This window comes from Acanthochromis polyacanthus, chromosome 1 (assembly GCF_021347895.1).
Source record: "Acanthochromis polyacanthus isolate Apoly-LR-REF ecotype Palm Island chromosome 1, KAUST_Apoly_ChrSc, whole genome shotgun sequence".
NCBI lineage: Eukaryota > Metazoa > Chordata > Actinopteri > Pomacentridae > Acanthochromis > Acanthochromis polyacanthus.
Genome location: NC_067113.1, coordinates 49261991 through 49287880, shown reverse-complemented (window position 1 = coordinate 49287880; position 25890 = coordinate 49261991). Strand labels below are relative to the sequence as shown.

Below are 25890 nucleotides of genomic sequence, written 5' to 3'. Positions count from 1 at the left end.
TGTGCCATATCAAGATGCTGATTAGACACCATGATTAGTGCACAGGTGTGCCTTAGACTGCCCACAATAAAAGGCCACTCTGAAAGGTGCAGTTTTATCACACAGCACAATGCCACAGATGTGGCAAGATTTGAGGGAGCGTGCAATTGGCATGCTGACAGCAGGAATGTCAACCAGAGCTGTTGCTCGTGTATTGAATGTTCATTTCTCTACCATAAGCCGTCTCCAAAGGCCTTTCAGAGAATTTGGCAGTACATCCAACCAGCCTCACAACCGCAGACCACGTGTAACCACAGCAGCCCACATCCAGCATGTTCCCCTCCAAGATGGTCTGAGACCAGCCACTCAGACAGCTGCCGAAACAATGGGTTTGCATAATCAAAGAATTTCTGCACAAACTGTCAGAAAGCGTCTCAGGGAAGCTCATCTGCATGCTCGTCGTCCTCATCGGGGTCTCCACCTGACTCCAGTTCGTCGTCGTAACCGACTTGAGTGGGCAAATGCTCACACTCGATGGCGTCGGAGAGGTGTTCTCTTCACGGATGAATCCCGGTTTACACTGTTCAGGGCAGATGACAGACAGCGTGTGTGGCGTCGTGTGGGTGAGCGGTTTTCTGATGTCAGTGTTGTGGATGGAGTGGCCCATGGTGGCGGTGGGGTTATGGTACGGGCAGGCGTCTGTTATGGACCAAGAACACAGGTGCATTTTATTGATGGCATTTTGAATGCACAGAGATACCGTGACGAGATCCTGAGGCCCATTGTTGTGCCATACATCCAAGAACATCACATGTTGCAAGGATCTGTACACAATTCTTGGAAGCTGAAAACGTCCCAGTTCTTGCATGGCCAGCATACTCACTGGACATGTCACCCATTGAGCATGTTTGGGATGCTCTGGATCGGCGTATACGACAGCGTGTACCAGTTCCGCCAATATGCTGCAACTTTGCACAGCCATTGAAGAGGAGTGGACCCCCCCAATAAAACAAAACTGCACCTTTCAGAGTGTCCTTTTATTGTGGGCAGTCTAAGGCACACCTGTGCACTAATCATGGTGTCTAATCAGCATCTTGATATGGAACACCTGTGAGGTGGGATGGATTATCTCAGCAAAGGAGAAGTGCTCACTATCACAGATTTAGACAGATTTGTGAACAATATTTGAGAGAAATGGTGATATTGTGTATGTGGAAAAAGTTTGAGATCTTTGAGTTCATCTCATAAAAAATGGGAGCAAAAACAAAAGTGTTGCGTTTATATTTTTGTTGGGTGTATATTATCTGCAGATAATAATTTTCCTATCCCACAAATGCATAGTAGTTGCTGTTAAACTCCTTTCTTGTCTGCTTGGAGTCCACTTGGTAGATTCCTACAATTTCTTGCTCGGATACATAGTGTCAATTTGGTGATTTTTCTGAAGATAATGTGCCTTTAAATACCGCTTTTCATGTATGTCCAGTTTTCAAAGTTGCAGTTTTCACCTACAATTATAAACACCAGCAAACACGCTTTCTTTGAGAAAGTAGTAATCATCTTTGCTTTCAGAAGAGGTTTCAAATCCTAGTTTAGTTGTAACGTGTCAAGCTCTCTCTAGTGTTGACGGTTTGATTCCTGACCAAACAAAAAGCACCTTAACCTCCTGAACCTCAGTGACACCGGTGAGTCCAAAGCTAAAAATACTCGCAGAGATGAGCTGCTGTCAACTGGTGTTTACTGCACTGTCCACAGGATCACATGACTGAGTACACACAACACTGCAGGAATACATGACACTCGCCTGTAAATTGCTCTTCCTCTGTGCTAATATTGCCTCAGACCCTCAAACTATTTGTCAGGTTTGAGATATTGTTAGCTAAAGCAGAGGATGGTGTTGATTCAAATGACACTGGCATATGAATAAATGCTTGTGCTGCCCTGTTGTTTTGACACAGCAGTGATGGAGCTTTTACAAGAGCTGTTGGAAAGAAAGAAATGTGTACTTTTCTAGCTGGCTTGCATTGCTCTATAAACAAATCAGGTAGCAGTGGGCAGTGAGAAAGATTTAAAGATTTAAGTTAATCTTGAGCCACAGTTGATCTTAATTACAAGCTAACTTACTGACGAGCAAGTCCTTTATTACCCTTCAGAACTCCCAAAGTGCCAAAATTACACCATTACACGGTCAGAAAATGTAAAAATGGAATGAGAATGGAACATTTGTCATCTTAAACTTTCCGGCAATCCTTGAACTACTCATTTATGGTGTGACACTTTGATTTGGAATTTTGATGTTCCATTAAAGTCAGTTAATACTGCAAGTCTGGTTTAAAAATTTGCCAAAAAGAAATAATTTGCTCCAATTAGATTCTGTAAAAAAAAAAAAAAAAAAAAAAGAGTTCCTTTGTGCAGCTATGAAGCTTGTAGTAACTGACCTGTGACCAATAGTCATGTAAGGAAAATTCTGTGATTTGTTGCTGGCTGTGTTTAGACAAAGCTGATACAAGTATGGAAAACGCTTAAAATGTACAATATGGGGGTGTCACCATTTCTCCAGTATTAACATCTGTGGGCTTTGTAAAAGAGTTATATGTGTTGATTCTGGGTGTTTTCATTTTTTGTAAAATGAAAAAATTGAGGTAATTTTTAATAATTTGTTACCGTATAACTGTGTCCTAATGCATGTTTTAGTTCCCTCTACTTCTATTTATGGTTGTTCTGTCTCCATAGAGGTGCAGGAGTTTATATTAAAGTGAAAAATGACCCCACAGTGACTGAAAATGCGACAGGAGCCAAAAACGCCCTGAAACTCTGGGTACTCGGAGGGTTAATTCAGCCTAAATGCAGGTCAGCAGATGAGAAGAATCGGCTCTGGAGGCAGTTGTCGTGTATATGACTTCCTGTTTTCCTTTCCCAGGGCGAGAGCTGCTCCAAGACAAGTGTCTGAATGTGTTACCGTGATGGTAACCATGGTGCTGTGAAAAGCCTCCTGTCCTGGCTTCTGGGCCTGTGCCCTGCACCAGCCACTCCATCCATTACCGCCCAATGACGGCGCCTGTTCGCGGCCCTCTTACCTCCGACCAGCCAATCGGAGCGGCCGTGGAATGCCCGGCCTCTGCCAAAAAGCTGCCCACTCTCTGGCTTTATCTGTCTGCAGCAAAAGTCACCGTAAGCCCCTGTGTTTGGACTTGTTTGGAGGGCAGAAGGTGTGGCGATGCGCACATGTGCAATGGGAGTGTCTGTGTGCATTTTGGGTGTGTTATGCATTTTCTTTTTTGGCAAAGGCCGCTGTGCACACAGATGTTTCTTTCTGGGTATCCGTAGAGAAGGAAACCAGAGCCAAGTGCATGTCCTTGAGGCACAGTGAGCGTGAGTGGCGCCTTGTTGTCCCTTAAATAAGATTATGGCATTTACTCGCCCCCTGCTCTTCCCTTGAGAGTGCAAAACAATAAATAAAAGAAGTGGGTGTTTTTTTTCCCCCCCTCTCTCTGTCTTGGTGAATAAAAAATCCCAACTTTGTTACATTGGCTCATTCTTTTCAAAGCACTCCCTCATACAGAGTTGACACGGGCCACAGCACTGGATGAAAGGGAAATTTATCTCTGAGAGAATATTGCTGATAATATTCCCTTTTTGTGTAGATGAAAGCCCGTGTAAAGCTCAGCAAAGCAGGCTTAAGGTCTCAAATGACGATCGCAGCATGAGAACGTGGAGATAGCGATTCATTTAACTTGCTATGCAAATTGGCAGAGCTGGGTTGAGTAGAGGGTCAGCTGCAGGATTTGCTTCAATCTCCCTCCAATGTTGGCGTTCAGGAAGGCTGATCTGTGAGAGACGTGCTGCACCGCCGTTCTGTTGAAGTGCACAAAGCATGCAGGTTTATTGGCACTATCACATTTGCTCTACATTGTGCAAATCAAAAATGTTTGTAGATAACAAGATAAAAATTTCTTTGAGTTTGTAGAGAACTGTTGCAAGTTCTTGTGTAACCCTCCGAGCAGACGGGGTTGGAAGTCATGTTGTTGTTACAAAATCACCACAAATACATTTCTCAGAGCCAGAAACTTCAAAAACAGGAAGATTTATTGGATTTTCAACTATCCAGTGATCTGCAGACTACTCATTTGTGACATGTCTGTTGGAAACATGATCCATATCTAAGCTTGAAATCATAATGTTTAATCAAAAATGTTATATCTACATATGCTATTTTTAAAAAAGGCCAAAAATAAAGTAATGGGTCTAACCAAATTCAGTAAAAAACAAAAGAAATTATGTGTTTGTCAATGCAAATGATAATCCATTAATGACGTAGCTGCACCCAACAGGCATGTGACAAAAATTCAGTTACTTTTTAGTTGAACTTTGAAGCTATATGATGTAAATTCACCTGGGCTGAACTGCAGGCAGTGTTTAAACAGCAGCTAAGTAAGGAGACAGTTTTAGATGTGCAGATCAGTCTTCACAAATAATATCAGGATAAAGTTTCTTGAAGTTTGTAGCGTAGTTGTATGTTGCAGCTGATTTAGCTCAAATGTGCCCCCCAAAAAATCGCAAAAATTGCCAAATGTATACCATTTATCAGTGCCCGAAACTGTAGATGTATCACTTTACAACTTTTTTTTCACCTTTCTGACAGTCGTTGAGCTTGTAATGTGTGCCTTTGTGCTCCAGTTGTAAAATAAACCAAATGTAAATTTATAATCATATTTCAAATGTGCTCTTTCATGTGCAAATGAAACTGTAACATTTAGACATTTCTTCAAGTTCTTGTGTAACCCTGTGAACCAAATCTAAGCTAAAAATCAGAATCTCTTCAAAATGACTCTGTTTAGTTGGAAAAAATCTGCACTTCAAGGCACAACTGTGAAGCCATTAGTGACTCCAGTTTGGAAACTATTTGGAAATCACAGGGTCTGATTGAATCCACATCACCAGCTATAAAGTACGAAAACAAAGTGGCAGCGTCTTCATCTGTGGGGTCAACAAAGCAACGAGTCTTTGCAGTCAGAGAAAACTTTCTCACAGTTCTTCAGTCTTCTCAAGTTTCTCATGCAAATGTTTCAGATGCAAAACGACTCCAAAGGCTTCGTGCTCTCGTGTTTGGTTATTTATTCATCACAGCCAGTCGAGGATTTAATCAATGAACCCTGCAGTCACAAACCCATTTCTTTGATTAGCTGACTGCTACATGTCATTAGCCATGTGCTGGACATGTGTGCACTCCAAAACACAAATTTGTTTTTCTCCTCTGTTTTCCCGGAAAATGATTTTTATAGCCAAATTGGTCTGTTTTTAGTAAATGTAATAACTCAATTCATATGAAATGGCTCTAATAGAATGGGAGCATTATGTTGCAGAGAATAGAACAAGATGTATTTTGTATTTTTCATATAATAACGGCGTCTTCCGTTGGAGTCTGTTCAATGTGATGCACATTGATGCAATTCCAGTCATTCTGGCTGAGCTTCTGCAGCCATAAAGCAGCGCTGACGCACACTGCTGTTGAGTTTTTGTGTTGTCTTCGGTTTCAGGACGCTGCAGCCATGTGACAGAGCGGAAAACAAACCCAGCTTCCAGTTTCTGCTGATGGCGGTTTCACTCGGTTATTTTCCCTTTGAGGAATATTTCGCTCACGGTGGTGTTTAAAGCGAGTGTACGGATGACTCAGGATCACGGCCCTCACAGATAAATGGACCGCCGCCATGTTTCTCTGTGTTTGGTAGCCGGCCACGCCATGTCAAATTGAATTTTTGAGAGTCAGCAGGCTACTTGTTTCAGGCCCATTAAATCTGAGACATTACTGTCACGTCTCATCATTTAAAGTGATGTGAGGAGCAACAAACGGCAGCATTTCGTGTCTTTAGGGCTTCTGCACCTGCAGCTGATTGAACTTTACAGTGACCCCGACAAAAAACAAACAAACAACTGCCAAGAAACATGGGACACTTTCTCATTGTTCTCAGCAGGCCTCAACAATACCTTCACTGCTGAGTGGATAAATGGATGCATAGTGAAGCAGACTCTTAAGCACTATAACCAGAGTATTATTATCATATATACTTTAATCCTTTGACTCCTGAATTTATTTACAATTTCAAAAAAAGTTTTGTGTGTGTTTTTGCTTTCTAGCTGATGCTAAAATAAGTGGAGATTGTTAATTTGTCTATTACGCATAGAACAGATATAAAATGATAATAATAACAGATATATAATAATTAGGTCCCAGTCTGACTGGTCTTACAAGAAACCAGTGCTTGTGAGGTACGTATTGAATATGCACAAACCAGCACTGGGGGAATGGATACGCTGTCTTGACTGCAGTCTGAATGAAAGAGGTATGATGTGAATTTGCGACAATAGGCGTCAATTTTAGTTAATTTGCATAACTACCTTTAATAGACACGGGTAGTTTTGCAGCAGATCTTCAACCCTTTTAACCCCAAAACTTGAAATGCATGAAAAAATCGCCAAAATTACACCATTTATGACAGCCAGAAACTGCAAAAACAGAAAGACTATCATCTTAGTGGTATTTTGAGGTAAAAAATGTAAAAACACATTCTGGGAACATGTGAGACTTTTATTATTTTCCTGGAAATGGGCACAATAAGGGACCTTTAAGCCAGACAAGAAGCCCTTTTGTCTCAAACTGCATTGTCACTCTTACGTAATTCTACACCATTAATGTGACAAAATGATTATTCTCAGAAATGCAAAGTTTGTTCACTTGCATCAGTCATTACAAAGAACATTGAATTGTCTGTCTTGGGTCCCGTCTGGGCTGCACAGTGGTTGGTGGTTAGCACTTTCGCCTTGTAGCTAGAAGATCACCGGTCTGCTTCCCAGCCTTCCTAGGATCTTTCTGCATGGGTTCCCAAAAATATGCTGAGATTAACTGATGATTCTAAATTGTCTGTAGGTGTGAATGTGAGTGTGACTGTTTGTCTTTATATGTAGCCCTGTGATAGGCTGGTGACCTGTCCAGGGTGTCCACCACCTTCACACTAAGTCAGGTGGGATAGACTCCAGCACCCCGTGACCCTAATGAGGATTAAGTCTTGTGTAGATAATAGATGGACGGATGGATGGGTTCCGTATATTCCCAGAAGTCCCCTCCTTTCCAGTGTCTCTGGGAGTTTGACGGAGTCATTAGGTAGCCGGGTTACGCTCTTTCACAAGGCCTGCACTGTCCAGGCCACAGACTGAGGATAACTCAATTTGCCTTCTCCCACCAGCTCACTCTGTCGCTGCAACTCTTCTCTGTGGAAATGAAACGGAAACATGAAGTGAAAGAATCTATTGTAGCAAAGACATGATGCTTTTAGGAACCTTTTCTGTAAATTCAGAAGATGTCAAGTTAAAGAGTCTGAAGATCGACACGAGAAAGCATTTTACTTTCACTTTTAATACCTGTGTTTCTGCAAAGAATCCAGGAGAAATAAGAGTCAGTTTCTGTGCATGATGTTGGTGTTCGTAGCCTATAAACTCTTGTCTTTTTATTCCCTCAGGCGGAGTTCTCAGAGATCAACCTGGCCTCCTATGTGAACTCCGGATGTATGGTTGACATGCAGGTCAACAAAGGTGGCACCAAAGTGGTCAGGTGAGAAAATCATCTTAAACCATCCTGCACGGAGGCATTTTCTCTCTGCATGTTTAAGAAAACACAGATTGCACTCAGAGAAATCCAGCCTGTAATGTGATCATGTCAGTGGGTAACCTAAACACAGCTCAGTGCATATTTTTAACTTCTCTGGGTAATGTGTTAACAAAGAATGCTTCAAAATATATCATCTCGTCGCCTCTTCTGCTGTTTTAATGTGCTTTTGAGAACAGGTTTTAGCTCCTACAGTGTCACCGTGATGTTATTCTACTCTGCAAAATGCTTCTTAAACAACCAGGAGTTGCAGCTAAGTAGCTGATAAATCCTGCTGGCTCACTGGTTGCAGTGCCAGCACCTTATCGGTAATCAGGAAGCTACTTATTAGCTAGCAAAGCTGGTCTTAATTAATCTGCAAGGTAAAAAACAAAATCAAAAAACGGTAACATTCCGGCTGCTGTAGTGCCAAAAAAATACCGTAAAATATGGTAATTTTTCATAATTATGTATAACTTTACATTAGATCAGGTGTATTTTTTGCTTTTAATGTTTAACAATAACAATTTGCATGCAATAGTAATAATAATAATATGAAGAATGTAGATGCATAGATCACATATCAGATTTTTTGACAGGTTCTCAGTGCTTATAGCGACTAAACACATTTATTCTACATTTTTGTTGTGAAACTTACAAGATATTTTTCATTCCACAAACAAATCTGTGTAAAGTTTCCGAAGCAATACTTCTTTTTCTGTATATTGTCACTAATTTAATGGCATTAACTTCACCACTAAAGCTTGCTATTGTTTTTTTTGTTTTGTTTTTTCTATAAATCTAAAATCTGACTGCATATTGCCTCCACATGTACACACTACAAAAAACTGTGAAGAAAGTGGAACATTTAGCTGCTCTAGTGCCTGAGAAGAAGCGGTTGAGACCAAAATTGTGCCAAAATGAGAGTAAATATAACATTTACTTTTGTCTTGTAGCCAGAAACACTTACTGCTGTTGTTGCAAACATGTCAACTTAACTCTCAAAATACCACAAAAAGTGGTATTAAATCACTGCTGCAGCTACAGGTTGTTGAAATTAGAAAGAAAATTAGATTCTTTGTTAAACATATTCCACTTGACAATGTGGTTTTCCTTCAGTAATGTGTGTATTATATGGAATGCCCCAGAAATCTAACAAATTTCACTGCATATTTCAGGGGTAAAGTCATTGTCATAGCTGTTAATATAAATAAATGTGCACACCATTCCTGTCAGCTAATCTGTGTTTTTGGCCTCGTCTCCACACACTTACGGGAACGAAGTGAGAACAATCGAGCGGCGCTAATGTGTCCGACGTTACAATGAAACCTGTTGTCGGCTGACACTGAGGTTTATTGTGTGGACGGCTGTAACGACAGAGAAGCTGAATTGGAAGCAGATGGTGCAAATGTTTGTTTCGCTTATCATTTATTACTTAACTCCAAATAATAAGACGGCTGTTTCAAGCTGGCAGCCTGATTGGTTGATAATATTGTTGAGGTCGCCGACAGTGGAGGGTTCTTTGGATGGAGGAACTAGCAACAATAACCATGATTAAGATCTTTTTATAGATGAAACTAATGCTTTCTTTGTGACTAATGTGTTTGATTAACCACCAGATGATTGTTTAAACACAGAGGACACATGAATCACGCTCTGCAGGACTGAACACATGCGTTCAGGCACGTTCCTGTCGTGTATTTAAAGCAGGTTCCGGTTTTTCCACGTGTCCTCGATGGTGTGTTCACTGCAGTCCGACCTCTGACTTGAACACGTCTCCTCTGCTGACTTTCTCACGGTTCTGTGGTTTCACTGCTGCTCATGCCATCTTTCTGTCACTCTTGTCATGTTTAGCTATGAATTGGATAAATATTAATCTGCTTTATGGTTCAATATGTCCAATCCAATTGGAGACAATGTATCGTACATGATACCTAAAGAATATTTAACCCTCTAAACTCCACGCAGGTCGTTTTTTTCTCCTTTTTCCCCCGTCAGTTTTCCTCCATGTGGGCTTATTTGTCACTGTACTATGAAGGTCTGCACCTTTATGGAAACAGAGCAATTGTGTTTAGAAGTAAAGAGTAGGGCTGAACCCGAATATCCGAATATTCGTTTGCTACGGCGGTATCCGGATATTAATTTTGATATCCGAATATTCGCTCCCCCCCCCCCCCCCCCCCCCCCCTTTTTTTTAACAGAATCTAGTTAAAACAAACAGTGCATTTTTTTTTTGTACAGCTAAATATTTTGGATAAATGATCAATATTTGTCAGATGTTCAGCTGAAAAGTCTTGTCACATGACAGTTGGTCATGACTGAGTCAGCAGTCACTTCACGGTTATGCCAAGAACCACGGAATTTTTTGGTTTTTACAGAGTCTGGTTAAAACAAACTGTATATTTTTTCTAGAATAAGCTCTTTTTGATCAAACATTTAAAAAAAAATCTTTTCATACTGTTCTACTACCTGTTCTGTGTAAACACTGCCTGCAGTTCAACCAAAAAGTCCCTGAATGTTTACAAAATGGCCGTTGATCACAGCTGAGTCACTCATGGTTTCATAGATGCAGATTTTTTTTGTTTTTTTACACTATATACTGAACTTTTGAATGTAGAATACAGTGTTATGAATGTTTTCCTTTTAAAGATCAGATTTGGTTGTTTTTCAGTGAGAAACTCAAAGTCACACATGAACTATCTGAAGATCTGATGTTTCGTCCTGTTTTTACAGTTTGTCGCTGTGATGAATGGTTTAATTTTGATACAAACTTGTCTAATACACTATCCGCTGATTAATTGAATGCACTGAGGAACAGAACCTGAACAACAACTAAAATACATCTGACTGTTTGAATTCATATTTTCTGGACTGTGCAGATCACTGTGAAGTCGTGCAACGTGGCATGAGCTGCACATCCTCCAGCGCTGCAGAGCGTCGAGCTGCAGCAGTTATGTCATGTTCCCTGCTGCACTGCTGTAGTCAGCCCTTTGGCTTCTCCGCTCGCTGCTGCCAAAACCTCCAGCTCAGAGCGGGAATCTGGCCGATCACAGCAGCCAGAGGATGGGAAGCCACAGAGCAGCGTTCCTGTCCATCCTCACAGCACCTCCTGTGGTCAATAAAAGCAGGCGATTAATTAGTGCTGATTAAAGGGGAACTTCGGTTTTTTTCAACCTGGGGTCTGTTTTCATGTCATTTCATACATGTGAGTGATGGAGAAATGAATTTTCGACATAGCTTCAGTATATAGCCAGGCAGGCAGCTTAGCAGCTCAGCTAGCAGCTCAGCTAGCGGAAAGTATGGGGCAACTTGCCCCCCCGCGTCAAAGTCCGCCCTAACGTGCTTTTTTTCCCCACACTGACCGGCTCAGATGGTCTCAATGAGTGTCCCACAACATATTAGAGATGAGAAGTGAATGAAAACCTCCACATTACCTGGCGATCGCTCTTTGTTGTGGTCTGTATCCAAATCTCAGGACGCTAGAAAGCAAATCTCGTTCCGAAATCGTGTGAGAGCTCGCGCCGAAACACCGGTTTTGGCGCGATTTCGGCATTGTGGCGTCTTGTGGCGGAGATGGCCCGAATATTCAGATCCGTTCGTCTGGTTTCCCGGGTCCAAATTTTGCCTTTGTTTTGTCTTCAGTTAAACTGAAGATTTCCCAAACAGCGGAGGTCTTCGGCATCTTGTCTTGTGTTTATGCAACAAAGTGAAGTGAATGTATTAATAATTGCATAGATCCAGTTAATTAGTGCAGTTTCTGTTGACAAATTCTGTTGATTGTGGCACAGATTCTGTTTATTATTGCACACATTCTACTGATTACTGCACAGATTCCATTGATTATTCCACAGATTTAATTGACTGTTGCACAGATTCCGTGGATATTTCATAGATCCCTTTGATTGTTTTACAGATTCTATTGATTATTACAAAAATTCATTAATATTGAGCAAATTCTGTAAATTATTGCACAGATTCTACTGATTATTGCACATATTCGATTGATTACTGCACAGATTTTACTGAGTATTGGACAGATTCTGTTGATTGTTGCACAAATGCTCTTGATTAGTGTGCAGTTTCTACTGATATTCCACAGATTCTTTTAATTATTGCACTAATTTTGTTTTCTTTGTTACAATCCATTAATTATTACTTAGATTCTCTTGATTATTGCACAAAGTCCACTTATTATTGCTCAATTTTTTATTGATATTGCACAGCTTTTAATAATTATTGTACAACTTCTATTGCTATATCATGCAGCCCTCCTCCATAGTGCTACTAGCGGTCAAAAACTCTACAATATAGCATTCATCAGAGGTTGGAAAGCCGCTGTTTTAGTCAGTTTAATGTGCTCATTAAACAGATGGAGGATGTCCTATTATTCATGCTCACCAGGAGGCACATTTATGGCAGTCAGAAGTAACAGACGGACATTTCTGTCTTATTATCACGTACAATTTCAGTCCCTAATGTGACTCAGTAATTTTCTGTGAATATGAAGCCATACTTTAGATTAGCTGACAGCTTTTGAGGAAGCGATCAGCTCTGATAGGCGTTTTTATTCCATGTGTGGGCCTCGACTGAACTGCCTCGTCACATTCCTCCGTCCCACAGATGGAGGGAGGCAGATTACATTAGCAGATCCTTGTCTGATTTCTTTTTCTCTCCCTCTCCTCTCTGCTTCTATTTAATTTTCTCTCCTGAAAGCTACCAGAGAGGTCCACCCCCTCTTTCCACCTCAATCCCTTCAGCACACGTAACAAGACTACGCTGCTTCAGTTACCTGAGGTGACAATTTAGCGCTTAGACCACACAGACGATCCTAAAACCCACTCCTTCCCCTTGACCCCCTTCTGAAAACCTATTTTAATCAGTGGAGGAACCGTCTGCCTGGAGCTGCCTCAATACCTAATACCTCAGACAGGTTCATCTTGTTACCGAGCAAATAAATCCCGCTCACAGACTCGCTGGGTTCAGACGTGGCTTTAGGAGGCCTCGGGGTGGTTTCCTTTAGCAGCGCTGTGACTGTAATGAAAGAACTCCACCATCTCCGCTTTTTGTAATATAGCCGTGAATACAAATGGTCCCGCTAATTCACTCAAACTCCTAACAACACTCATTTCCCTTCCTGCCAGAGGTCATCTGGCGCTCTATCGCTCTTGCAGCTCCTTTCCTCATTACATCTGCCTCCCATGGGACTCTTCTCCAAATCCTCAACGTAATCACCGTTAAGCAACTTAAACACGCTCTAATTTGTTTTGCTGGTCGCTTAAACTCTCCTGTTTAGATTTCACACGTGATTGACACGAATCTTTGTTGTTTTACTTGTCGCCGCCTGCTTTATGTTTGTTATCTACGTGACCTTGGCAACTTCCAGTGCAGCGTAGAGACGAGCTCTCGGCTGGAGGCGATGCCGAGCCGCCGCCCAGGATCTGAGACGCTGCCAGGCTACTCTGGTGCCACCGAGCCGCAACCACAGGGAGTCCTAGATCCAGGCCAGGACGCCACAGCATGATGCTAGACTGCAGGGAAGCACTGCACACAGAGAGGAAAAAATATGGGTTCTTCAGGGCCATGTTAGCTTTATATGTACAGTCAGATGAACATAAAATCAAGCAGCTGCCTAATATGTTTCAACTTCAAAAATTCTTGAATGGTTTGAGTTGGGACTCATGTCAAGTTAAATCTCTGGTTTTTACTTAGTACTTACTTTTAGAACCACAGCTGTTGCTCCAAAGTGGTTTCCAGTAAAAAATAGATTATGATTAATGTTACAAAATTGATCTACCAAGTTTAAATATTGGAGTTAAGTCACTGTAGTGTTATAAAAGTGTGCTTTTACCAGAATAATTTACACTACCGTTCAGAAGTGTGAGGGCCACCCAGACAGTTTCATATTTTCCATGAAAACTCACACTTTTTTCATGTCCTAACATAACTGCACAAGGGTTTTCTCGTCATCAGTTAGCCTTTCAACTCCATTAGCTAACACAATGTAGCATTAGAACACAGGAGTGATGGTTGCTGGAAATGTTCCTCTGTACCCCTATGGAGATATTCCATAAAAATCAGCCGTCTCATCTGGAATAATCATTTACCACATTAACAATGTCTAGACTGTATTTCTGGTTAATTTAATGTTCATGTCACTGGAAAAAAATGCGTTTCTTTCAAAAATAAGGGCATTTCTAAGTGACCCCAAACTGTGTAAACATTAGTTAAAACGTTCAACAAAACATAAATAAATACTACTTTACCTGACATTAGGGATGTTAATGGATAATCATGACTCTAATAATTGCTGTTAATAATTTAACTGATTGAAAGTATATTAACTGATACAACAAAAGATGAAAGAAAATGTATTGTAGATTTTCTGTAGTACCTGACTGCACCACTAGTTTAACACTGCTGATACTAGCAGAGTCTTGGACTGCAGGCAGTAGTAAATAAAGAGCGTTGCATCAGTTTAGCTAGTAAAAGGGCACCATGAGAAAGTCTGCTGTGATGCTTAATGTCTACCGACTAGCTCTCTTGTGTTGTTGGCAAACTGAAGCGCACTTAGAGCAGAAAGTTTGTGAGTTTTGGTCATGTTGGTCACAGGTGAGTTGCTCGTGGCTTCTTGGTTGGACCGAGGAATGCAGAATTTTCAGGTTTATACAGAATCTGATTTCTGCACATTATTTTTTTTTGCAAATTTTTAACAAAAACATGTATAAGAAGTGATTTTGATTAAATATCCTAGTTTTTAGATTAGTTCTGGTTGTTTTTCTTGACAAAACGGAAAGCCAGTGTTGGGGTCCATAGGGTTCTCAGAGTATTAAAGAAAGTTCAGTTTTGCTGTGTGCCCACATAATAATTTTGAGTTATTTTTTTCCCTCCAGAGTCTCCTAATAGGAAAGCGCAGACTTTTCTTTCTAAGGTGCATTTCCCTCTGACGACGGAGAGCCAACATGGCACAATGCACCATTGTGTGCGAGCGCTGTGCTGATCCTTGGTATGTACTGTTTGACATTTGTGGCATTCCCGCCGAGTTCTACCCCGATTATCCTTATCAATGAGAGACAGACTGATGCAGGAAGATAAGGCCCTCACCAGCTTTTGAGCCAGACACAGCGCCGGTATGAGGACAAATGTTCCCTACAATTCAGACATCCCTTTGGAGCCTATTAGAAGGTCAGAGATTCTGTATGATAAATGGATCTGGAGACAAAATGGCAGCATATTGTCCTGAGTTTGAATAGTTTCCTGCTACAGGAATGCTGATGAAAACATCCTGTTGGCATACAGTATTTTGTATAATGGGCTTATCTAACTGTCAGGCTCGCTGTGTATTTATCTATAAAGTCTGTTTTTTTCTAGATTCAACCCTTTGAACCCTAAAGTCTGTCAGCAAGTTTAAAAATAATGCTAACATTACATCATTAATCAGAGCCAGAAACTCTGAAAACAGAAACAATCATTGAATTTTTCACTTTACAACAGATTTTAATCATGTGTGACCCTCACTGTCATTGGAATCTAAGCTTAAAGTCATGATATTTCATCAGATAAATCACTTCATTCTGCATGTCACTTTTAAAAAATGTGTGCTAAACGTAAAACGCTGACAATATTTTGTAAAAAAAAAAAAAAAAAAATCTGCAATCCTTAATGTATGTGAGAAGCCATTAGTGGTCATATGACAAAAAATAATAGAGCAGCCAGGAGCGACCTTTTTTTTTTTCTAGTATTGATAACACCTGTAAACATTTAGAAGAAAATATGTAAATGTTGCTTCCAGGTTTTTAAGATTTTATTGTCAAATGAATAATTAAAATAATGAAATATTTTTTTAAACCAGATTCTGTAAAAATAAATAAATAAAATAAAAATTCTGCGCTCTTTTGCGACTTCTTGGATGAACTGCAGGCTGTATTTCTGTGGAGGTGCAGGACTTTATATTGCAGTGAACAATAAGGCACCAGTGAGTTTTTTGAGGCTTTGGTGGTTAGCTGCCTTTTCTGTGTAATTCTTCATCATTGGCTTTTCATCCTCTGTGAAAATTAGACAAGATATCTGGTCTGGGATCTTGGCATGACCGGATGTTTGTCCAAGATCTTTTGGTAATGTTGGGGGTTTATGGATAACTCCGCTGCTCGGATAACATCAGACATGATTGATACTTAGGAATAAAAACCTGGCTGGCCATGATTATTATGTTATCACTATTCTAGTCATTGATGGTGACCTCAGGTACAGAAAAAACTGATAATTAAGCTCTTACCTCCAATTCTCGCTGAAGAATAGACGGCCCATGTTGAAAGGAACTCCCCAACCATTTTCTGATCCAGACTCATTTCTGCCTTTTCTGTTTCTCACTGCAATAAAAGTATTACTAGCATTATGGTTAATCGTTTTACCGCAGTCTCCATTTAGTTCACCCCATGATATCACATGAAGTGGTGTTCTGCTCCCTGACTGCTTTCTCCAGTACAGTAATCTTAATAATATAATGTAGTATATGGCACCATTATTTTCATATCTTCTAAAGTGTGAATGTTGTTTCTTCTTTGGTGTGTGATCAAACGCGATTTCAGTATCTGTTCTGATTAGAAAAGTTGGGTAAATAACTTTAATTCTAAGTATTTGCAGTGCTAACCGAGTCTCTGAACTGCACTTTTTCTCTTACAATGTTTAAGTTTGGACCAACAGTTTCAATGGAAGGGACTCACATGCACTAACTTTTACCAACATTCACACAACTTGCTATCGAAACCTGGACCAGCTATATTATTGTCATATTTCTCCTCACAATCTCGCATATTGCACCTTTTGTGGCTCAGAAATCAGTCAGTGGAGTGAAATGACTCAATTCGAGTTTCATTTTTTGCAAGTTTATTTGAGTTGACTGTGAGGATGAATTGATCGCATGGATATTTTTTTCAGCACAGTGGTCTCTATTCATCTCAATTTACTATTCAAGTGTTTTATGAGTGGGCTTATGATTCCACATGGATCCTCTGTGTCCTCGTGTCCTAATCTATAACCCTGCTATCCCCCATCAGCGCCTCTTATCAGCCTTTATTGCACCACTGATAACCCATTCAAAGGGTACATTAGCATATCGCCCGTGAAGTGGTGCCTCGAGGGCCCGAGCGATTCGGATCGTAAAACACAAACGCGCTGCTTTAGTGCTAATCCATGACTCGCGGGGTGCCCTGATTCGGAAGAGCGAGTCCGAGTGAGGGGAGACAAAAACAAAGTTAATGGGTGACAAACCTCATAACGCTCCGCTGCTATAGGGCAATGCCTCCATTAACTGTAGCTCGGTGAAAGCCATCCCACTGAGCTGAATGTCTCCTGCATCTGGCCTTTCTGTTGTAATGAGGTAGCACAAAGGTCTAGTCCCTCTTATATGTGCAAGCACTTAGCAGCACAGTGAGACAACAGTGTTTCCGTGATGTAAGACGGTTAATCTTTCTGTAGTGAGGAGATCTTTACATAGAACAACAAAAGATAAGCGTCTGTCTTGACTTACTAAACGCTGCAGTGTGAATATGTCAGACACATGGAAATCTCAGTGTTGGAGTGTAAACACGTTCTTGTGAAGTTCAGGTTTGTTTTTAATTGATCACCCACCATAATCCTTTGTTTTTGCTTCTGATCCGAGTCATTTAATATTTTGTATCTGCTGACACCTGATACCATCTTCCTAGATAGTAGTACCTGGTACCTCGTATTACTTAATACTGTAGCAACCAGAGGACACGGTCAGTTTCCTCTTGGCAAGCAGAGAGCATTATTGGAGCTTAGCTTGTAAAGGAGCACCGTGATAGACACTTGTAAGAGGCTTACTGACCTCTGGCCAGGAAACAAGTGTTAAATTAAGCTGAAATAAAGTAGGGCAGTAATCCCATGTCTTATTAGGACATCTGATGGCTGTTTTCGAGGCACTTTTCTCCAATTTCTGCACGACAATAGATGTGAACAATTTCAGGCGTGGGTTGTGTTGATACCGATCACTTTAAAAGTCCTGTGATCGACCCCGATCCCAGAATTGGGATGTCCTTCGTAGAAGACTTGCACACCAGTTTATTACTAAAACACCAAAAATATATAGTTCCAACTTTTCAAATGTGTCTGTTTCACTTTTTGTTTTTTTCAAACCACAGAGCGAGTTTTTTGCCCCCCTCGATCCAATTCATTTAACATTTTATATCAGCTGATATCCAATATAATTTTCCTTGACAATATACACTTGTGGATTAGCTGCAGTACCTGGTGCCTCTTATTGCTTTATACTGACAATCTTGTGCTGTGTTTGTCCACTGTGCTACATCCCAATCTGCCACCAACTGCTATATCCTGTAAAAAGCACAAAGTCATAAACAGCTTTTTAGAGACATCAGTGAGAGTCCCGTGTTAGTTTTTATGCGTTCGATATGAAGGCCGATGCAACCGTCTGCAGACTAAAATGTTGTAGTATGAACAGAAACACCTGTGCTGACACTTTCAAAGTCAGCATCAGTCACCCGAAAATCCTGAATTCATCCAGTAGTCACTGCATGCTCTCCTTGGCTTCGAGTCTATATTTCGTTTCAGCCCGATAAAGTGTAATAAATCTCTTAGTGAAGCTGCACGGTGTTCATTAGAATGTTGCTCTCCTTTAACAAGGTGTTCGCTACAAACAGCATGTTACATGGATGAACTCATATTTTTAAGACACTGAGGAAACCGTTGAGTCTGGTTTGGTTCTGGAGTCCCAATAAACAGCTCTGTCCAGTATAAATAGCAGAGCAGAGTGCAGCAGCAGGGAGGAACAGCTGTAGTCGCTCTGTCGCCGAGGCCAGATCACTCCTCAGCCGTCCTGCCAGTCTTGTCCGAACTGTCTAACATAAGCAACACTTGAGGACCCCGAACCTGCCGGAGGCCCTGGCTGAAATTTCAGCTCACAAACTGCAGCCTTCTGCCGTGTGTGTGTGTGTGTGTGTGTGTGTGTGTGTGTGTGTGTGTGTGTGTGTGTGTGTGTGTGTGTGTGTGTGTGTGTGTGTGTGTGTGTGTGTGTGTGTGTGTGTGTGTGTGTGTGTGTGTGTGTGTGTGTGTGTGTGTGTGTGTGTGTGTGTGTGTGTGTGTGATCAAGTGTCTGCATCTGCAGGCAGCCTTCTCAAAGCTTCGGCTGTTCACCTTTTGTTTGGGTGTTGTATCGTCGACTTGTGACAACCAATTTACAGTCATTTTTACTTTACTCCGCCAAGGAGCGCAGCAGAGTTACGTGATGATCAACATACATCCGTTCGTCTGTCTGTCTGTTAACAACATTACTAAAAAACAGACAAACAGATTTGGATGAAATTTTCAGGGAAGGTCAGAAATGAAACAAGGACCAAGTGAATAGATTTTGCCAGTGATGTGGCTTATAGTGTGGATCCACGGAGTTGATAAAGATTTCTGCAAGATAGCAGCATGCCGTCACTGTAACTATGACAATAAATGAACACGACATCAGCTGCCTGTTGACGATCACATGATTGTAATCCTACTACAAACCAATCGCTGCAGACTTATCAGAACGTATCCATTGGAAATGATACAAGAAGCAACTGATTAAATTGTGGGGGTGTTTCCGAGTCCTATCAATTCCCACCGCCAGCTGCATATTTAGGCTACGTGATTCAGCATCCGTACATTACGTACACATGCAAAACACACGCCTGTACTCAGCACAAAGTAATTTTTTTTAATATTTCATCTGTCAGAAATGATACGACTGAGCAGCGTTGCTCTCTGAGTGATTTTCTTGTTTTATTTAAGCTTCACCCAGCAGAGAATTATTGCAACTCTGGAGTTCCATTAACTCTGGTTTTATGGCCCGCAGGTTTGTTTTGGTTGTGTCTCACTGCTCTCACGATCGCTACTTCCAGCTGCATCAGATTTTTTTCTGTAGAAAAATTCCTGATGAACCTATTGTGCACAACGTGTCCAGCAACAAAGTTACTAACTAGCAACTTTAATTAACCTGTTTAATTTATAATTTTGACTTTACAGTTATTAAATCATTAAAAGATTCATACATTATAAGCCCCTTAAACCTCTGGACAACAAAACCAGGCAATCGTTTAAAATTCATGGTATCTTTTCTTTAAAAAAAAAAAAAAAAGACCAAATTGCACCAATTATCAGAACCAGAAGCTGTAAAAACAGAAAGTAACAACAAATTGCCAACTTTCTCACGGTCTGTAAATGAGTCAGTGGTGAAGTTGCAAAACTTAATCAAATCTGGAACTGAAAATCAGATATTTCATCAAAATGACTTTATGCTAAATTGTCTCATTTCAAAATTCATGGAAAATACCTCATTTGCACGAATTCAGGGAGTTTTCAGCTTAACTGAGATCTTCTTTACTACTGGTAACACTTGGAAAAATGCAGAACTTGTTAATTTCAGGCTTTTCAATTTTTGCAGTCAATAAAAATCATAACTATTGTTGATTCTTTTTTCTTTATTCTGGCATTCTAACTTAACTTCTGGACATCTCTGAGTTCTCTCTACTTCTAGCCACGATTGTTCTGTTTCTACAGAGGAGCAGGACTTTTATATTGCAGTGGAAAAATGAACCTATAGTGAATAAAAATGTGACAGGAGCATAAAAACACCCAGAAGCCGCTTTTGGCTGGAGAACTTTCCGAAACATTTCTAAAGATTTATACTTTATTTTCTCAGGGAAGTGCAGATGGAGTAAATTAGCTTTTCTCTCATGTAAGATTTATGTTTTTTGTACATGATCCCTAGCCTAGCCGCGCTAGACAACCCACGGCAACGAATTTAATTCTCTGCCAGGGTGGGTCTAGTTATCCTCCATAAGGCTCGAGGCTGGATTCTCCTAAAACTGGCCGGACCAATCACCATGAAGTGTAGAGTCAGAAGGCGGGCGTAACGAAGTGACGACAGAGGCGATTCTGACAGAAACAACCGGCGCACAATAAACAGTTATCTTTCGACTCAGCTTTGGCCACAGCCCTTTAAGATTTGAAGCCAAAATTCAACTTGAAAGATAAACAAAGGACGGCACTGAAGTGTTTCATTGAGAAGAAAGACGTATTTGGACTTATGCCGACGGGATATGGCAAATCCTTAATATACCAGTTGGCTCCGCCGGTTGGGAAGCTAATGGGACTTAGCCACAATCCGCTGGCGCTCTAGGAACTACGTCAGCCTATTCGTTGCACTGATTGGTTGTATACCTACCCAATTGCTGCAGAGTGATTTGAAAGACAACCTTTTAGCCCGCCTCCCTCCCTATCGAGCGGTCCTAGACCCTTGCGTCTTCAGAACATGGGTCTAGCGTGGCAAGGCTACATGATCCCTATAATAAACCAAACTATTATCACTATGTGCATGTTTTTTTGCATGTGAAGTACAATGCTAAATCTGCACTGAAACATATGGACCACCAAATTAATGCACATACTTTAAATGCAGAGAAGTACAGTGTGGTTTGTGAATTTGCATTTTTCACCTTTACTCTCCGATCGATTACAGTTTTGGGAAAAGGGTTTCGCAATGTGGAAAACACAAGTATAAATAGTAAATGCTTGTATAATGTCTTTCATCAGCTCTCCGCAGAGAAAACAGAGAGCTTCTTACCAGGAGCCAACAAGTAAGAGCATGAAAGATGGAGGGAAAAAAAAAGAAGCAAATCAAAGGAATCTGAGTTGCACAATGCCCGAATGAAAACTGAAAATATTACAAAAGTCAAAAGTGAATTCCCTGAATTGTGGGCTGGTTTGAAGGAGCCCTGCAGGTGCTCGATGGGCCGTCTGGCACTGCTCCCAGAACAGTTTGTAAAGGAAGGATTAGGCTGTTAATTGGATAGATGGTCCAAAAAGATTAGGTGCTGTGAGGAGCATTTCTTCACCCTCTCAGCCCAGTCGGTGAATAATGGAGCCCCCGACTGTAAACACAAGGCCCAGATACAGTGTGTTAATGTGCCAACAGACTGGGAGGAGCCAGTGAGCTGGAGACGACTGACCTGAGCTCTGTCGGGTCAGGTGTTAAGCAGAAAGGTGGTTCTTTGGCCTTTAATTTGAAAATCATCAGTCAAAAGACGAACATTCTATTGCTAAATATGTCTGTAAATCCACCATTCCTCTCTAATTTAAACGTAAAAGTAAGTTTTTATTGTGTTTTGTGGCTGTTTTAAGCTTAAAGTGTAAAGTAAAAGCTGTTAAGATATGAAGACTTTCAAAATTTCTCAATCTACCCCCACAACTCGATATCCTCCCAGCTTTCCAGGCGAGTAAGAATTTTACTGAACTGCTACATGCCCACTGATAAATCAAGAGTCATTTATCTTAAGCTTTGCATAATCTTTCCCTCCTGAGTCATCCAGAAATAATGGCTCCCTCTCAGTATACCAGGTTTATTTACTTTCTAGAGCTGCTTTTGCCAATTATAAAATGTTTCAGCCATGAGCAAAAAAACACCAAATGTTCTGCTGATGGCTGTAAGAGTGAACATAACAATATTCATGTACTCCTAGCATCTGACGAACTGTAGATCTATTGGAGTACTTTAATTTTTGATTGCAATGTCCCCACACCAATAGAAAAATCCTTACCGTTCGTGTCTTGTCTGGTTAATGTTGCTGATGCTACTATTAGCTTTGATTGTATACTTACAGGATAGAGTTCTGTGGAAATTGTGACACTAAGGGACATTCAGATGGTTGACACGTTTATTTGAAACTTGGAAAGAAATGACTTGGTGTGCTGCTGTTCGTGTCAGCTTTTGTGCTTCAGTTCAGCCTAAAATCGGTTCGTGTTTCCATCTGTTTACTTCTCTCCTGCTCCCTGTGCTCACATTTACTGCATCTTAATACAGTCGAGTTCCCAATAAAGCTGTTATCATTTTCCTTATTTTGCTGTCAGACAACAGAATGAGTTTGAAATAGTCGCAGAAACACAGCCCCGTACTACATGTTAATCAACAGTTACTTTAAAGCCATTTCCCAACTGCAGCTCTGCACCACTAAAGCGTCTCCTGACAAACTTATCGAACATATGAGTTGAAAGCAACAGCTGTGTGGTGCACTTCGTGATATTTCCATGTAAAATGTTGTTCAGCGAAAGTTAAAAGCAATAGAAAGTCCGGGTCTCACACACTCATTCATGTCTGTATCAGCTGTTGTGCAATCACCTTTCGATCACAGATGCAGAGTGAGTCTTCTTCCTGAAAAGAAAGAGGCAGGGACAGCAGCAGCTCAGCTACATTTAAAGCTACAGATACCGAAACAGCCAGTTTAGAACAGGAATAAAACCAGGAGTTCTATGGTCATGAGGAAATGAACTATTTTGAACTGAAAAATTGAAATGTGAATTGTGGGAACATGTAAGACTTTCATTAATTTGCTGAAATGGGACACAGCCTAACCCTAACTTTTAAATGATGTTCAGAACCTTTTAGTGTCGTGTAAAAGAACTAAATGGTAAAGCACTTATCATGCTAACAGTTCAGCAAATAATATTTCCATGTTCAGCATCTTTTTTTTTTTAGCATGTTAGCATGCTAACATTTTCACATTGATGCTAGTATACAGCTGAGGCGAAGTGGAATATTAGCTGAGCAGTTACTGGTCATAAATGGAAGTACTGGACTAATTAAACTGGAGCTGGTCATAGTGCTAGATGAAAATGTACCAAATTTCTTTTCATTGTGATGCTACGGGATCACTAAAGTCTGCAGTAGTTACCCTCTGGGTGTCGTGACTGTCGTTAAAACTTTTGTAGCAATCCATTTAGTAGATGTTAAGATATTTCAGTAGTTTTAATTCTGCCTCTTCTGCCTTTAATTTCACCACCCAAGATCTTAACCGTATGTTTCCAATCTCCCAGAACCCTCCAGATTGATAATCTGAACCTTACAGCATTCACAGCTTCATGGTTTTCTTTCTCATGTCCGTCTCTTTGCAGGTCCTTCAAGCCAGACTTCGTGCTGGTCCGCCAACACGCCTACAGCATGATTCCCGGTGAGGATTTCCGGAACCTTGTGATCGGGCTGCATTTCGGCGGCATCCCGAGCATCAACTCTCTCTTCTCCATCTACAACTTCTGCAGCAAACCCTGGGTGGTAAGCGATCTTTAACAGCTCTCTGTGCTCTACTTTAACCCACACAGAGCAGTTGTGAGTCGCCGCCTGAGTGGCTGCCTCCAACTGATTTATTTGGGCCGTTAAACGGAGCTGTAACACCTGTGTCTGGAGCCGGCGGAGCAGTCGGCGTCCACTACCACGTGTTATTAGTCACTCTGTACTGAGGGGAGCTACAGTGAATAGCGTGTGGATGCTTGAATCTGCAGGAGTTCATAATTGCAGTCTTGTCACCTTCAGTGTGAGTTTAAAGCAACAAGAGATGACGCATCATTTTGCTGAAAAAAGGGCAGTTCTTCTCCACACATTTACAGCCCTGTTCACTATTTTTCAAAGCAAACCTCAAGTTTAAAAGTAAAATGAAAACCTTTGCGGTCAGTTACCAGTTATGCACCTTGCATCTTTGGATTTATGCAGTTGTAAATAGCAGCGCTCCTTTTTATAGATGTCATTTTGCAGACAATTACACAGGAGGTATTTTTAGAGCCAGTGCAGCTCTATAGTCAGGCTTACGTCACCCTTATTTAACCCACTTCTGAATGCAGTATGTATGAACTCTAAGCAGCTTTTGGGTGTTTCTTCAGTTTTCACTGCAATATAAAGTCCTGCACCTCTTTAGAAACAGTACAACTATAACTAGAAGTAGAGAGGACTCAAAAATGTCTTCGGTGCAGTCTGACAAAGTTAGAATGCCATAAATAGTTAAAAAAAAGTTCAAACAAAAGTTGAATTTGTAAGATTTTTTATTTTTACAAAAATGTAAAAAGCCTGGAGTCAACATGCAAAATATTTTTCCAAATGCCCGGAGGTGTTACCAATACCAGAAAAACATATAGTGACTCCACATGCTATAGATGTTTTGCTACTTACATTTGTAATTTGCTCTGTGCACACACTGCATGCAGTTCAACTGAAAATATCCAAAATTTTTGTCGTCTGTTTGTTGGTCACAGCTGAGTCACTCATGGCTTCATTCGGTTAAAACAAACTATACATTTTTGGCAGTTTTTAAAATATGAGATAGATTTGGTTAAGTTTTCTGATGAAACAGCGCCTCAGAGACGAGTAGTTCAAGGACCATCAGAATGAGTTTTTACAATTTGTGGCTGCTAAATGTTGCATTTTCTTTCTTTCTTTCTTTTTTTTTTACAAAAGCAACTGGTCTTTCAAGCTCACCAACAGATTTTTTTCACCAGGCTGTTGGTCTCAGTTAACTCATTAACAGATTCACAGTTGCATTGAGGAGTCCAGAGTTTTTTTCATTTTTTACAGAATCGTGCTGATGCCAAAGAATTATTTTTGGCAAATTTTAAAATAAAATATGTAGAATAAAGTGATTTTGATGAAATATTATGATTTCAAGCCTTGACAAACTTGAATATTTTTACTGATGGAATACCTTGTAAGAAATGATTAGTTCAAGGACACACAAAAAGTAGAAATTTCAGCATTTTTTTCTGTTTTTACATTTTATGGCTCCATTAGTCAGTCCGAATAAACATTTCTTGATTTTAAGCTTTAATTAAGTTTCCGACCAAACGGCACATCACGGATGAGTCATTCAAGGACCACCGGAAAGTTGGAAATCACATCATTCTTTCTGTGTTTACGGTTTCTAACTCTGATAAATGGTGTAATTTCAGCATTTACTTAAAGCTGGTTGGTGCTGCAGGTTAAAGAGTCAACTGAAGCAGATGAGGTGGTTTAATATACCGAATATAAATATCAGTTAATGGATTGAACAACAGGTGTTCAGGCACACACAGTCAGAGTTGAGTCTAACTGTACCAGGATATATTTTATCAGCATCTAAAAGGGTCAAAGAAAAAAAAACTCACACCATCCGAATCCCAGATGTTGACTTCCACTCCGGTGTCTTCTGGTTATAAACGTGAGCACAGGTGTAGCTTCTAGAAGCTTCTTTCTGACCTCCACGGCCAAAATAATGACGTCTGACTTGTTTATTTCTTCTTGCAGTATTCGCAGATGATTAAGCTCTACCACTCCCTCGGCCCGGAGAAATTCCCCCTGAACGAACAGACCTTCTATCCCAACCACACACAGATGGTGAGTGCCTCGCAGATATTATTCTTCATTTAAACCGTACAGAGAAAGCAAGGGAAATACACTTTCACATGCACAA

General features: G+C 40.6%; 1 protein-coding gene across 2 annotated transcripts in view; it reads left to right on the top strand.

Moving 5' to 3' along the window:
• LOC110947979 (synapsin-3-like) overlaps positions 1–25890 on the top strand; it is a 154613-nt gene that overhangs the window by 40883 nt on the left and 87840 nt on the right. For both annotated transcript variants that reach the window (XM_051957584.1, XM_051957653.1), the window contains exons 4-6: positions 7491–7582; positions 23573–23729; positions 25725–25814. In XM_051957584.1, coding sequence (XP_051813544.1) covers positions 7491–7582; positions 23573–23729; positions 25725–25814 — 339 coding nt within the window. The remainder of the gene's footprint in view (positions 1–7490; positions 7583–23572; positions 23730–25724; positions 25815–25890) is intronic.